General features: G+C 32.2%; 1 protein-coding gene across 1 annotated transcript in view; it reads left to right on the top strand.

Moving 5' to 3' along the window:
• The first annotated feature begins 12,109 nt into the window (after positions 1-12,109).
• The window catches only part of LOC107018126 (CBS domain-containing protein CBSX6), a 6,843-nt gene continuing 3,005 nt past the window's right edge, over positions 12,110-15,947 (top strand). Inside the window, exon 1 of the mRNA XM_015218512.2 lies at positions 12,110-12,801. Within this exon, the coding sequence (XP_015073998.1) occupies positions 12,458-12,801 (344 nt within the window). The 5' untranslated portion in view covers positions 12,110-12,457. The remainder of the gene's footprint in view (positions 12,802-15,947) is intronic.

Raw genomic sequence — 15,947 nt, 5'->3', positions numbered from 1 at the left:
CAACTTCACTTTTCTTTTCTTTTTCAAATTCTCTTTAAAGAGAGCCTTTATTATGTGTAAGTGAGCGTGTGAAACCATATCAAACAATTATGCTCTTCTTCCTTTCACTTTCGAGTTGTCGATGATACGGTTCAATCGATTATTTTATTAAATTCACATAATATTGATTTTATAGTTATTTATTTTATAATATTTAACTATTATTATGATTTCTTTGGTATTAGTTTGATTCGATTAATTTTCAAGTTTATTTTATAACGTCATAATATTTTTGCAAAAACTATATATCTAAATACTTTTACTATTTAAAAAGTGATGAATTAATGTGCATAAAAAAACGATAAGAATACAGATGTATCACATTAATACTTTCTCCGTCCGGAATTGTTTGTCATGTTGAGCTTATTGAAAGTCAATTTGACTAATTTGCAAAGATAAATTAGATCACATTAATTCGATATTTTAAACAAAAAAATTAGATATTCTAAAACTATATGAAAAGTACTATAAATTATAATTTTTTGCATATTAATATGATGAAACAATTCATCTTAAAATGTTAGTCAAAATTTTTATAGTTTGACTTTAAAAATAGAACTTATGACAAATAATACCGGACGAAGGGAATAGTAATGTAAAACAAAATTAAGGGAAAATGAAAAGCTGAAGAGTGGAAATAAATTAATCATGATATGACTCAAGAACTTACTAAGATTCAAGAGGGTGTTTGGCTTAGGTTAAAAATAGTTTTTAGCCGTCAAGAATATTTCGATAGTTTAAAAACTATTTTAAAAAAGTTAAAGTAGGTATTTTTATTTTTTTATTTTTTAACTTAAAAGTTATTAAAGATTGATTTTTAAGAACTAATTTTAAAAAAGAGGAAATTTCACAAATAGTCGCTAAAAATAACTTAATTAGGCTGCATAGTTATAGTTTGATAATTACGATTCATAGCTACATTTTAAAGGGAGGAGAGAAATGAGGGAGATTGGGAGAGGCGAGAGAGAAGACAAAAAGAGGAGAGAGGTATATTGTATTTGTATATCTGTTGAATTGTGTGTGTGTGTGTGTGTATATATATATATATACATATATATATATATATATATATATATATATGTATATATATATATATGTATATATCATTCAGTAGTAACCAGTATACATATGTATTTGTATATTTGGCGAGAGAGAATATGATAGATAGGAGAGAGATGAGCTAGATTGGGAGAGGGAGGAGAGAAGCAAGTGAAAGAGGACAGACAGGGAACGGAAACGAATTGTATGTGTATTTGTGATATTATAGTATATGTATATATATAATTTTTATTTATATATATATATAAGAGAGGAGAGAGGAAGAGGTGCATATAATTTAGCTAAAAAAAGTTGTGAGTGATAATTAATTCTAACTATAGTTAAGTTAGTTAATTTACTAGTAATATATGTTTGCTTAGTCGTGTAATTTGTTCTTTAAAAAACTATTTTCTTAAAGATAAGCCAAATGGGCCCTAAGTATCCAATAAGAGAAACTTAAGTTATACAAATTGAAATCATCTAATATACTTTACAATTTGCTATTCAAGATCATTGAAATATTTTATAGCTTACTAATAAGTGTTATTTAGCGTTTCCAGGCCCAAGGCAAACTTTAATGTTTCATTATTTTTAAAATGTATATACAAAATATATTTTACACATATAAATTAATTATTCAGTGTGATTTAATAATTTTTTATTTATTGGTATAAGATTAAAATTTTGCCTAAACATTTGATACTATTATAAGTTTATAAAGAAACTTGCAGTTTTATTTTTGTAAATAAAATTTGAAAAAAACATTTAGATTTGATACGGTTCGGTTAAGTCATGTAACACCTCATAACTCATAATACGCGTGTAGCATGATCTTAACCGTCGTGAGAGGGGTACTCACTGTAAAACCCAGTGGAACAACCACTAAATAACTACAATAATAGTCTTATTAATTGAAGTCAAGAAATTCATATCTAAAATCATTATATGAAACAATCGAAGATTACTTTCCCTAAAATCTAAAAGTCGTGTATCTAAGCAAATGAAATATAAATTCACGAAACTGATAAAGGAGAGATGAATCCATGGTAGTCCAGAAGAAGCAACCCACACTTAGATTCAGGAAACGTGGGTCAGCCGTTGGAATATGTTTTGTACTCAATAAAAGAAGAGCAAATGTAGTATTAGTAGATGAAAATGATAGAATACTTTTAGGATCATCGTCTACTTCTAGTTCAAAAAATATGAACAAGTAACTATAACATAGTAAAATAAGATAACGTAAGACTCCTAGTCCTCAATCTGATTTAAAAGTCACATGATACATGTCCAACAACTTAACAATGACTAAATCCGGTTCATTCTTGCAATCAATGCACAGAACACTATAACACGTACCAGGTGTATATCCGAACTAATCGATATAAAATATGTATCAAGTGTCTACACGAGCCAATTAATAGATACTCTATATTGGATATGATATCCAAGCCAACTGGTAATCTATACCAGGCGTGATTATTCGAGCCGACTGAGAATCGCAGACATCACACAATTAGGCACACAATGATTACAACTACACTTGTAAGATCACAAGCAATTAAGACAAAATCATTTTATGAGATTGACAATACCATACCATTTCATATACATCCCTTTTTACTCCCTAACCATGTATTCTAACCATGTATTGTACAAGCATTACTAATGAAACAATTAACCTGCACACATAACGTACCTTGAGAAACAACTCAACCATCACCTACCTCAAATCAAATTTGAAATCTAAATCCTCCCTTGTTGTGAAGCTTTTAGGTTGTTCTTGGACTAAAAATAGTAACACAATACAAAATCAACCCCAAGCAGTCTGAATATCCCTAGATAGATTTAATCCCAACCTCATGATCATCTCACTCAACCTAGATATAATATTGTGTATTATTATATATGGTGTATATAAATACCTCTTAAAATATTGTATAATATATCATTGAGGGTATAATAATTTGTATCGAGTTTTTAAATATTATTATAAAAAAAAATTATAATTTTTTTGTATAATATTGTATACCGGATGTATAATGTTGTATATTGGATTGTGATTTGGGCTTAAGATTCTGTAATGTATGTTTTAGTCTATATTTTTGCAATGTAAGCTAGGTAATTGTATAATTGTGAAATTTTTTCCTTTTTATTTGTTTGATACTAGCAATTTTGGCACGAGATTAAGTAGTAATTTTGTTTTGAGTACGTGAGTGTTGATGAAATAAAAGACTTTCTGACACCTAGGCCAATAATTATGACTATATATAACTTATTTTTGTAGATTGTGATAATTTGTACGTTTAAAAAGTAAAATTGATCCATCTAAATTGATATGTGTGTCTTCAGAGGTTGGGATTTCTTGCATATTTCATGTTTTGCGTCTTAGTTTAAAAATTATTTTGCATGTCATTGAAGTAAAATAAATATTATTATTTTATCTAGAAAATAATAATAAACTTTCTTTAATATGTCTTTTAAATTTTAGCCTACTTATATATTGTTAGCTCCTTTGAACTTGTGATCTTTTTTTTGTGTGTGTGTCATGACTCAAATCGACGCTCTAAAAAATAAATTGATATCTTATTAGGCTCTGCATCCTATGAACATTCTTTGCTAGTATAAATTACAACAATGATATTTATTTATACAAAACTTATCTTCTCAGAAAAACATCTAATCATAATATTAATTCATGTCAGAATGAAATACTCATATTAGAATTCAAAGAAATTGCTAACTAGAATATGATACATTGTTAGAATAAGGTGTTTAGTAACTTATGTTACTTTTATATACACCAAAACTAAGATGCCTTAATAAAAACTTTAAAATTTGGGCACAATTATAACTGTTATGTCTCTATTGGTCTTTAATAAGAAAATTTCATATCAATCACAATTTTTTTCATGTAATATCTATTTTTTTATATATATATATCTTGATTCTGTGTCATAAAGTGTGTGAACCTTTTTTTTTTTTTAAAAAAAAGAAGAAATATTAGAAAATTCCAAATGCAACACATTTGGTGGCGAAATTGCTTTGGGAAGAAATGTATTAGTAGCTTATATGTCATGTGATGGTTATTAATTCTGAAGATTAAATACTTATTAGTGAGTGTTTGGTAAATGAAGATATTTATACTTCTTTTCACATACACAAATATGAACTTCATACTAATATGACTAGCCAGGGCCCTAAAAAGGTCATGTTCTCTATGTTTGGTACTTTCAGCATTTAGAGATTTTCTATAACTACCTCCAGGTGATTTATGAATTGCTAGAATTGACAGGTTGGTCACCAAGCAGTTCGTTTGATTTTTTGTGTGTAAGTTTGTTATTATAGAGCTTTTAAAATTTAGATGTTTGACTACAGTCAACTTTTGGTAAATAATCTCATAATGCTATTCTTATGATTTTGTTATCTTCGGAACGTCGATTTTGGTCACTGGGTTTCTAAGCTCATTTTTTGGTATCTTGTGGCTTTTAAGGCACTGCGATCGCGATAAGTAAGTGTCAGCTCTATTAATTGTTGGGAATTTTCGGGGCATTGGTTGTGGTTATGTTATGGGTCAGTTTGTATTGTGTTTGTGTTGTAAGTTCTTATCGAATCCCTTCTTTTCGATTCTTTAATGGTGTCTTCTTGAGCTAGCTTCTTGTTGATAGGATATTTTAAACCTTGTTCAAGCTATATTGTGCATATCTTTGGGGCATAAGTTCCTTGAGCTGGTGCCTACCTATTAGTGGAGTCAACTTGTGATTCTCATGTCTGGTCCAACGGGATCATTTTTTACTGCATTTTGGGCTCGAGATTCTTTATGGCAACATGGGTATTGATTCTCTCAGTCGACGTGTAGATCACTAAAATTGATAGTGTGACATCATTTGGAGGCTGCTCGAAAAGGTAAAGCCTTATTATAGTGAATTTGGAGTGCGCATGATCGACTTTGATGTAGGCTACAACTTACTAATCCTAGACTCAGCTCGTTGATTGTTCTGGTATAATGAATATCTAGTTTTTTGGGTCGGGTTAGCTAGTATAATTCTTGTGGATATCCCTATTGCTTTGTCAGACTTATATCAGGTTTATTCGGCTATCATATTACATATTCTTGCTTCTATTAATGATTATGCTTTTCTAATTTATGTATGTGTTACGATGGTCTTGTTATTACTTAGCCTTAGCCTAGGTTTGGCTAGTGTGTGCGTTAGACTTTAGCCTCGTTGTCCCGTGCAATTCATTTATGGGTTAGTTTTGACCCTTCATGTTGGACTTGGAACTTCAGAAACCCCTTTTGTTATCAGTATTATCTACTTATGGTTTTTTCGGTGCTTAATTTTGTCTTAGATGATTGTTTTTGTTTTTGTGTGACTGGATCTTTATGCTGTAAGATTTTGGGAAGGATCATCTCTTATGTGGTGGCCATCTGTTGTAATATCTTGGGAGGTGTGACTATTCCGATGTAAGATTTCGGGAGAAGTTAGGTTCTTAGTGTTATTCTGATGTAAGATTTCAAGAGATGTTTAGTCTTGTTGTGACTTTTCGATGTAAGCTTCAGAGAAGGACTAGTTATTTCGATGAAAGATTCTAAGAAGAACCTAGGTTTGTATGGTATGCCGATCTCAGGTTTCATGAATGACCGGACCTTCCAGTGTAAGATTTTGGAAGAGGCTAACCTTCGTTGTGCCAATCCTGATGTAAGATTCTAGGATGAGCTATACCTTCTTCGTGACTATTTCAAATGTCAGGTTCTGCGTAGTCCTTGATTGAGTTTATGGTTGATGTTTGATATTGTTCTTTCTTAATATTAGCCCTCATGTGTACTTGTCGGTCTTATAGGAGTCTAGTCGTGTTAATGTCATTTATCTCGTCTCTTATGTGCACCTTCAAGATTATGCAGGTCCAATTAGGTTTTATTTAGCTTATATTTCTTGAATTCGATCTTAGACTCTCCCTATGTGACAAGATTTATTTTACGACTATTGTTCTCTCATATCTAACTTACTTATCGTTTTACTTATTTGCATTTTATGATGCTTTTGAAATCTCGAGCTTGGTCGATCGATGATGTTATTGTGTACCCATTGTTTTGGTACTCATATTGCACTCTGCATCTTTTTTCCTTACGAAGATCCAAATTCTAGTCGACCGTGTTGATCCTCTTGTGAATCATATATCACATCTCATGTTCCTATTTATAGTATGTGAAAATTTCACAAACCACTAGTAGTTGAAACATAATGAGCCTCCTTAGCTATATTTTTCCTAATTACATAACATAGTTATAGTTTATATGGCTATGTTGATTGTGTTTGTATACCTCGTTAGATTTTTTATACAAATTTGACTCGTAATTTAAATAACTAACTATGTAGGAATTATGGTTATTAAATGAAAACACAATCCCACAAATCACGTCTATTGTATGTGATTAGAGTTTCTTACCAAATTGGACTGTTGAAGCTTAAGACTTTCTCCTTGAAATGAAGAACTTCCTTAACTAGGTTTCATGAAGGCGAAAAAAGCTTTAAAAATCAAGAAAATTCTTTTGATTTTGTAATATCTCATTTCTTGTGAAGTTGCTTTTAACTATGACATAACCATTTTGTACTTTTCCTTAGCTTAGATTATGTTTTGGAAATGATTGGAGTGGTCGCCGATGTGATCCGAAGTGTTTTTGGTGATTTAACCCCTCTAAAGTTGAGAAATGATGATAAAGTTGACTTTTGTTGATTTTTTGAGTTCTGAGCGTCGATAGGAATTATGTTAATTCCATAGCATCCGGAACATCGAGTTTGAGAAAGTTAGGTGCTTGGTAAGGTTTTCTGATTTCATAGGTTGAGTTTTAGGTATTTAGGGTAAGAAGTTGAGTTTTAAAGCCTTAAGAGTGGTTCGGGAAGGTAATTTTATCATTTGATTTCTTTTCGAAAATTCGACGATTTTATTAAGTCTGAAATGTCAAATTTAGTGGTGTAACATGTCAAATTTATTTTTATCAAACCTCAAATTATTTACAACGGTCTGGTCAGAGACTTGAATTTAGGTCTTTTTCCTGATTTTCTGCTATCTAGTGCAAAATGGACTGCGATCGCGGGTCCCCTAGTGCATTCGCAGAGAGAAGAGGGCATATGAGGCGCAAACATGGGTGATCTAGTGCTTTGAGTGTCGAGGGGTCATAGAGGTGCTATCACATAGCTGGACCTCTGCGGAGGTCGCATTCGTGGGAAGGTTTGCGAAGCCAGAATTAATGATTTGGCTTCTCTTTTCTCATTTCTTTCATTTTTTACTCATTTGGGAGCTTCTTAGAGGATGATTTTCGGGGTTTCTTGAGGATATTCACTTGGGTAAGTGCCTTCATCAATTTCTTATGGATCTCTTCAAGTTTTATCTTCCGAAAGCATCTCAAATCATGATTTCAATATGGATTTTTGGGAATTTTCCCTTAAGGTTTAAAATTGATATTTTCATGATTTGGAACTTGATTCTTTCTTATTTTTAATTGATTTTAAACTAGGAACTCATCTTGACTTGTAGAACTTGATTTTCAACAAAAAAAGATAATTTCATCTTACCCTTTTGATTTTTCAAAATCCAAAGTTCAGGGCCTGGTGCCCTGCGCTAGTAGTATGCCAAGGATATCTAAGCCAATTTTCCTTATTCCATCCGGCATGGGTTCCTTTAAGTTGTGGCCACATTTTTCTTCCTTGTATTAGCTCCCATATGCTTCATTTGCCTTTGAAAATCCATGCATATCTTAATCACATGTCTTAATGCATATTCAAAACTAATTTGAGTTTAAAGGGAAGTTCAAGAGTTATATGGAGTTACTATTGAGAGTTCTAGTTTAACCAACAACAACCTTAAACTAAGTATTCTTAAAGGTAACATTTTTACATTGAGAAAGGAGAAACTTTTATTTCTAAAAAGAGTTTATGAGCTCAAATATTTTATTAGCTCTTTGAAAAGAGATATTTTGAGTAATTACCTCAAAAAAGAGAGAATATTTCTAGTTGAGCAGAGTATATATATTTATTTGAGATAATAGTGAGCATCGATATGGGGACGAGTTCAGACAACTCATATTTATCACAAACTATGTAGCCAACATGGATAAATGATTGTACTTTTTAGACAACTCCTTATTGTTTTCTAGCATAGCTTAGTGGATCCACTTAGTTAAGGTGTTTTATACACTGACAAGGTATACGATAGTTCTTTCAGCGTGAGGAGACGTTGTATCATTATATAATTCATTGTGATGACTGACAGTTAGAGAATCTTCCAAATAAGAGTAAGGTTGAACTCATAAACAGATCCCTGAACTTGTTGGATTTTTCCCCTAGTACTTTAACTACGCCATTTTCCTATTGAATCATTGAACTACCCATAATTTATTCCTTTTAAACACTGTTGACTTATTTTGATCGGCTTTTCTATTGTACATGTCTTTAATTGTATTCTTATTGTAATGATTTTGATTGAAGGAATGAAGATAAATTGTGTGTTAGTCTCATTTATTCTCTAATGTGTTCAAATGACTTGGGATAAAACACAATTATTCTCGAACATTTTAACTATCAATTGGAAAAATGAGTACTGGAGCAACATATGTATCCTCTATCAATGTCTCTCATAAAATCGGGTTCCACATCAGCCAGCGGTGTTTAAAAAGAACAAATTATGTGTGGTTCAATGATTTAATCAGAAAATAGCATAGTTGAGGTACCTGAGGGAAAAACCCCAACAAGTTTAGGTATCCATTTATGTCTGGCCTAAAAGTAAAGAGTAACTTATTGTATTTTTTTTATATACATCCTTGAGTTGATATCTTTATTTATGAGCTTTAAACATTACATTTTTTGTTATTGCTTTTGTATTGAGTTGAGTTGAGGTGAGTATTCTTCCAGTATTATCAGTTTAGTTATCTACACATTCAGTTTTCTTTAGATACTCGTACATTCAATGTATTGATGTTATTCGACTTGTATATTATTATGATGCAGCTACAGGTATTCAGGATCATCAACAGACGTTTCATTGAGATCATTTGACACTCCATTTAGCTTTGGTGAGCCTCTTTGCATTCCAGAGGATTTCTCTTTTTTTCCCTTCAATTTAGTCCTTTTAGGGTGTTGTGGGTCTTGTCCCAACATACATGTTGAACTATAAAGGCTTCATAGATAGTTAGAGTTGAGGAGTCTCTCAGTATTTCTCTTTTGTTTAAGATGTTTTGAGACTATTTTGCAAAGTATTATTGTTATTGTAATTAAGTATTTTCAGACAATTTTAGTTAAGTATTTGCTTGAGTTTGAATGTTCTAAATTTCATTTCTAAGCTTGTTATCTCTTGAGTAAATCTTTTGCAAAGTAGTTAGCCAGATCAAGGGTTTACTTGAGAATCAAAAATCGTTTTTGAATACCGACCACGTTCACTGTGTAGGCTCGGAGCATGACATACATTTTCGGCTAACGTATTGACGATAACGACATTTTCGGACCAAACCTTAAACGGATAACATTTTTGTTCTTTTGACATAGTTTAAGAACATTTTTTACCCTTTTCCCTTTTATAATGTTAATGAACTTAAAGAAAAAGTCATAAATAACTTGATTAAAAAATAAATTATATGCAAAATATATAAGTATTACTCTCTTGTCCAACATTAGTTGTCCACTATACTATATTGCGTTGTCCAACAATACTTTTCTACTTTATGAAATCAAAGGATAATTTTACACTTAGTTTCCAATTTATCCTTATCATTAATTATAGTCATTTTTCTATCACATTTTTCAAGACATTGTATTTATTATATTCAAGAGGTGATATAGTAAGACTACCCTTTTATTTATAGTTTTTAAAGAAGTACGCAAAGTCAATAGTGGACAACTATTGCTGGAAAGATGGAGAATATATATTTGATATAACAAGGATATGGGTTGTTCATATTATGGTTAAAATATAAAACCGAATCGCAATTCGAACCAAATCAATTAAAAATTGGTATTTGATTTGGTTTGATTTTTATTTTGAAAACCGATACCATTTGATTTGATTTACTTAAAATCAACCGCAAAATAACCAAATGAAATCGATAAACCATATATATATATATATATATATATATATGTATGTATGTATTATTCATAAATAAAATATTAATGTTTTGTTAAATTTTAGGTCAAGTACATAAACAAATCCCTAAACTTGTTGGGTTTTTCCCCTTAGGTACCTCAACTATGTTATTTTCCCATTGAATCATTGAGCCACCCATACTTTGTTCCTTTTAAACATTGTTGATATGGAACTAGATTTTATGAGGGGTATTGATAGATGATACATATGTTGTTCCAGAACTCATTAGTTCAATTGATAGTGAAAATGTTCGAGAATAATTGTGTTTTACTTTAAGTCATTTGAGTACATTAGAACACAAATGAGACTAACACACATTTCTTTATTCCTTCAATCAAACTCATTACAATACGAACATAATTGAAGACATTTACAATAGAAAAGTCTATCAAAATCAGTTAACAGTGTTTAAAAAGAACAAATTATGGGTGATTCAACGATTCAATATGAAAATGGCGTAGTTGATGTACCTGAGGGGAAATACCCAATAAGTTCAGGGATATGTTTATGAGTTTGGCCTAAATTTTAATTAACTTAAGTCTGACTTTATCATTGTTTCAAGTCCAACCCTTAAATTTTGGCTCAACTATTCTAAGTCCAAGTCCATCAAAATCCATTACTTTAGTCTTTACCTATCCTACCTAAAATAAAGATAGTCACACTTTCTTCTAGAGTTTTTGGCCAAAATCATCCTTAAACAATACTCAAAACTAACACGAAACATCCTTAAACTACATCCTTAAATTATCAATGTTAACACGAAACATCCTCCAAGTATTTAAAAGTGAAAAAATTTCATCATTCTATTTGAATTTATCGGAAAACTAACAAATCCCACAAAAATCAAGTCTTTTTCCTAATTATTATTTTTAGATACGTTAAAAATATTGTCGTGAACTTTTTTGATTATTGAGTTTAGCATTACGCAAAATCTTTTAATTTGACAGTTTTTTCATTTATTTTTCATGTATTTTTTATGAAAAATATTATTAGTTGAAATATGTTTCTTCTCCACTGAATATACTAGAAGCGGCGTTTGTTGGAGACTTTCGCTTTATATAATGTCAAAAGAAACTCAAATGCGAGACATACTCAATATTTTGATCACTTCAATATCACATTGGTCTAAAATTTTTATGGATCTAAATACAGTGAAAAAGTAAAGATATTTAAGCTCCAGCTTCTTTCCGTTACTAAATGAGAAAAAGAGCAGATCATGTATCCTCACACCTTCCAAACATTTTTTTATTTCCGTAAGTAATAATGTGTAAGATTTTAAATATTTTTTCCAGGAACTTCATATAGCAAGTAATGAAATTATGCAGGAAAACTTTTGTTGATAGTCACATGAACTGCTTATGTTTTTGTAGGATCCTTTAGGTTTTTGACGATGAAAATTGCTTATTTCTAAATACTTGAAGGATGTTTTTGGCCAAAAATTCCTTTCTTCTACTTGAATCACGTTGTTCGTGTAATAATAACTCTAGTATTAACCGACAATAATTATTCCATGGGTTGTTCATGTACTAGGTATTTATGTCTATCGAGATATGTATATTCTCAAAAAATTTATTACTTTCAGTCTAGAAAAATTAAACCAAATCGACAATAACTAAATCGACGACTATTTTATTCGTTTGATTTTAAAATTTTAAAAAACCAATTAGATTGATTTAATTTTAGTTTTAACCAATAACTGATTCAAATTGAATCACAAAACGCTCTTAAGAATAAAATCAATAGTGCAATGAAAGGAGAGTTTGATTATTATTGAAAGTTGTAGGAATTTGTGTTGCAAAATCATCCACATGAAATTAAATTCCTATGCAATAAATTCATAGTGGTTATCTTTTGCCATCTTGATTGAAAATATCTCAATAATATTAAAAATTTGTATGATCACTCAATTATTTGAGACATGTCAAATCTTATTTGACCTTTGCCTCCCTCTCTCCTTTGCCTCTTAAACCAAAATTTTACCAGAAAATTAGTTCAAAGTTTTCATGGGCCTTGATTTTATTTGCCTTGTTAATCTCAGCTTCCATGGCCAATCTTCTACCTTTATCTCACTTTACTATTAGTTCTTCTCTTATCAGATTCCGCATTACCCGTTTTCATCTTCTCCTTATCTTCCTCCATTCTCTATTATAGGACCCATAATCCTTTTCCCCCTTCAAATTCGGATCTTTGCGAAATTTACACAATTTTAAACCCCTTTTTCTTCTTCTTTACAATTTGAGTTGTAATGGCATCGGTGTTTTTGTATCATGTGGTTGGGGATCTGACAGTGGGAAAACCGGAGTTAGTTGAATTTACGGAGACACAAACAGTGGAGGCGGCTATAAAGGCTATTGGGGAGTCTACGGAATGTGGGATACCAGTGTGGAAGACGAGATCTCAAAAGGGTATGATTGAGAATGCAGAGATGAGGCGGAAAAGGTTTGTGGGTATTCTTAATTCTCTTGATATTGTTGCATTTTTGGCTAGAGAGGAATGTTTGGCTGATCAGGAGAAAGCTATGAAGACTCCTGTTTCTGAGGTTCTGCTTCCTGATAATTCTTTGCTCAAGGAGCTTGATCCTGCCACCAGGTCAGTCTCCTTACTTTTGTGTTCATTGCCAATCCTTAGGAAAGCTTATGATGATGCTGTTGTCTTATAAATTCTATTAATGTAAGTAGGAGATAGCTGTTAGAATGATTGTTGAAAAGTTACTTTGGTTGAGAAGAACATGTGTCGGAATTTCAAATTTGAATAACAGAATTACTTGCTGGTGGGAGGTATCCTCTAGAATTAGGTGCAAGCTGGTCCGGACATCACAATTATCAAAACGACAGAAATTTGTAGTTTGAATTATTGAAAGTTTTACTTCAAAAGATAGAATGGATTGAGTTCCTTTTTAAAATTGGGACGGAGGAAATACTGTTTTATTGGCAAACCACAGTTAAGTATTATTCATAATTCAGCTCATACGTGATCGCTCACTTCTTCAGTACTAATCTGTATAGTTGGTGGATATTACTTCTTGCCAAGTGTTTTAAGACATGAAAATTGAACAGCCATATAATTAAAAGGATAAAAAAGGGTCCTACAGGTGGGTGTATATATTTCTGGTGTCTACCTGGCGTGACAGATCTGCCAATAATCAATTAATTAACTGGTGGAGCCTCGCGACTGTTGTAAGTTAGTTAGGCTAATTTAGTTAAAGTTTTGGAGAGTTGACTTATGCAGTGTTTCATTTGATTGAATTTGAATTTCTGAGTACCTTAAAGATTTGGGGTTCTCTATTATACTGGGCTGGAAATGGGATGTAGTGGTTGCTGGGTTGTACTCTATGACATGGATATTGGAGACCCCAAGTTAAGTATTTGAGTGGAAAAGTGTAGAGGGGTAGGCCCATACTCTATACATCATTGTTGCTGTCTAACCACAGAGTTCAAAGAATGTATTATGGGATGGTCCTCCATAAGTGTCTCTGCTCTTCCTTTATCTTCATACTTTGCCATGCCAGTGTTGCTGTGTTGGTTCTCTGAGATTCCTTTGGAACCACCCATTGCATGCCCAAGGATTTAGGAAATGCTCCATTTTTCCTTTTTACCTTGCAATAGAAAAAACAAAAGTTCTTCAGTTTCAGGGCTATCTTTGCACAAAAAGTATCTGTGACATTACTTGAATCCACTTTTCCTCCTTAGACAGATTTTACTATGTAACCATCCATCCAAAACATATGATTTTTGGTGGATCATATGTATGGAAATCGTCTTTGAACAAGCTGAATTGCTCATCTTTACCACTCTTCATTGACCACTGATAATATGAGCGAGAGTGTGCTATCTTTATTGTATTTCCACTTCCCCTGTATGTCTTTGTTTCCAGAAGTTGCATGTTCTCTAGTATTTCCAACATAAGAGTTATACTTCCCAACTCCAAATCTTTGTATATGTCTCCTTAAGCTCAGAACCCAGATTCTGTCTCTGCAACTTTATGCAGCTTTACATATCAGAGATAAATTTTTGGGAAATCTCCTTGAATGGGGGCATGGTTTATCCATATACCATGCGAAATTCTGTTCGTGATGCCATTTCCAATTTGCATCCCTGTCAGTGCTCAACTTCACCCATAAATGTGTTTCCAAATGACCTTGTCACGGGTTTGGAGCACCATTGATCTTCCATACCGTGTCAGCTCTGTTGGACTTCCCCATATCATCCTTCTTTTTATTCCCTGGATCGGGTATTTCTGATCATCCTTCTCATCCCAAATCTCATTAGCAGGTTTTATTGTAAACTCTTGTTGTCTATGCTTAAATTTCTGATTTTCAAAATCCCCTTCCCTTTTTCTTTAGGATATTAGGCCATTTAACAAGTGAATCTTCTCTCCTGGCTGTCATCCCATGAGAAGTCCATTCTTATGTTGGGATTCCATCCAAAGCACTTTTCATAAGTGTCATTCATCCGCCAAATGATGTCTTCTTCCAGGGTTCTAGCTTAGCTTTTCAGTTCTTAATCACTCCTTGCCTCACCTTCCAGTATTTGTACTTGGAGCACAGTGGAAGACCCAATTATGTTGCAGGCAATTCACTCAGTTGTTGGCTAATTCAGAAATTTGACAGTCTTCATTGAGCTGAGAATATGCTGTTTTTTGGCCAAGTTTATGTGATGTTGACTAACGGCTTCAAATTTCTACATATTATATTTAGATGTTGTAGTTGTTCCTTCTCTGCATCACACAATATTAACGTATCATCTGCATATAATGTGTAAAACCTCTAACGTGTCCCTGGCATTTCCTTCAATTCTGAAGCCTCTTATCCAGCTAAGTTTTGAAGCTGTTTTAAGAATAAGACAGTGTCTCCATCACCAGTAAATAGCAATGGTGACCTCTTTGGCTGATCAGAGTTTCTGATATTAATAAATGTAAGGGATAATTTCAGAGACCTCCCCTCTGGTTTCGCTCCATAGCACTAACCTTCTAGTGGTTTACAATATAACGCTTACATGTATTGTTTTGATTTCTTTGTAACAATTGTTTTAAATTGTTTATCATTGAATAAAAGCAGTTACAACCTCACCAATTTGCCGTTCACTACAATCTTTTAATTCACTAATTAAATTCCTTTGGAATATAAAAAGTTCTAATATCCATGCCCATATTTTCCTCCTCTCTTCCTCCAGAAAAACTGTTTCTTCAACTTCAGCATGCGTCTTTAGTGACTTCAATGTCCATCTAGCTTCTTGAAGCTGCTTTAATGAAAAACTTCCCTAATATTTAAGCAGATATGTTGAAATTGACGTACTATTATTCTAACCTAACCTAAATTAAGTGTATAATTACCTGTTGTCGAGTCATCTTTCTTCTTGACGTACTTACTCATATGTGGAGAACACAAAACCTATAGTTCTTTAATCTTTGTAACTTCTTAGCCTCAGGCACCTTATACCTCTTCTTTTGAATCAGGTGTCTATTTGTGAGTTTTAATTGCTTGTTGTGTATGACATTCATCTTAATCTAGCTGCACCATATATTGCAAGGCTAAACAATGCCGAAAGCTGTTTTTCCTTTCCCTCTTCTCTGTCGTTTGGAATTCTTGTCCTTCTCACCGCCCCCTAACAAACAATAGCAAATGTTTTGCATGTTTTCAACCTAATAGTTCATGTGTCCTCTTAATCATAAATTTTTTCAGTAGATTAAGGATCGTTCAGTCAAAGGACCCCCCCCCCCCCCAAAAAAAAAAAAAA

This window comes from Solanum pennellii, chromosome 4 (genome assembly GCF_001406875.1).
Source record: "Solanum pennellii chromosome 4, SPENNV200".
Taxonomy (NCBI): domain Eukaryota; kingdom Viridiplantae; phylum Streptophyta; class Magnoliopsida; order Solanales; family Solanaceae; genus Solanum; species Solanum pennellii.
This window is presented reverse-complemented; position numbering and strand designations above follow the sequence as displayed.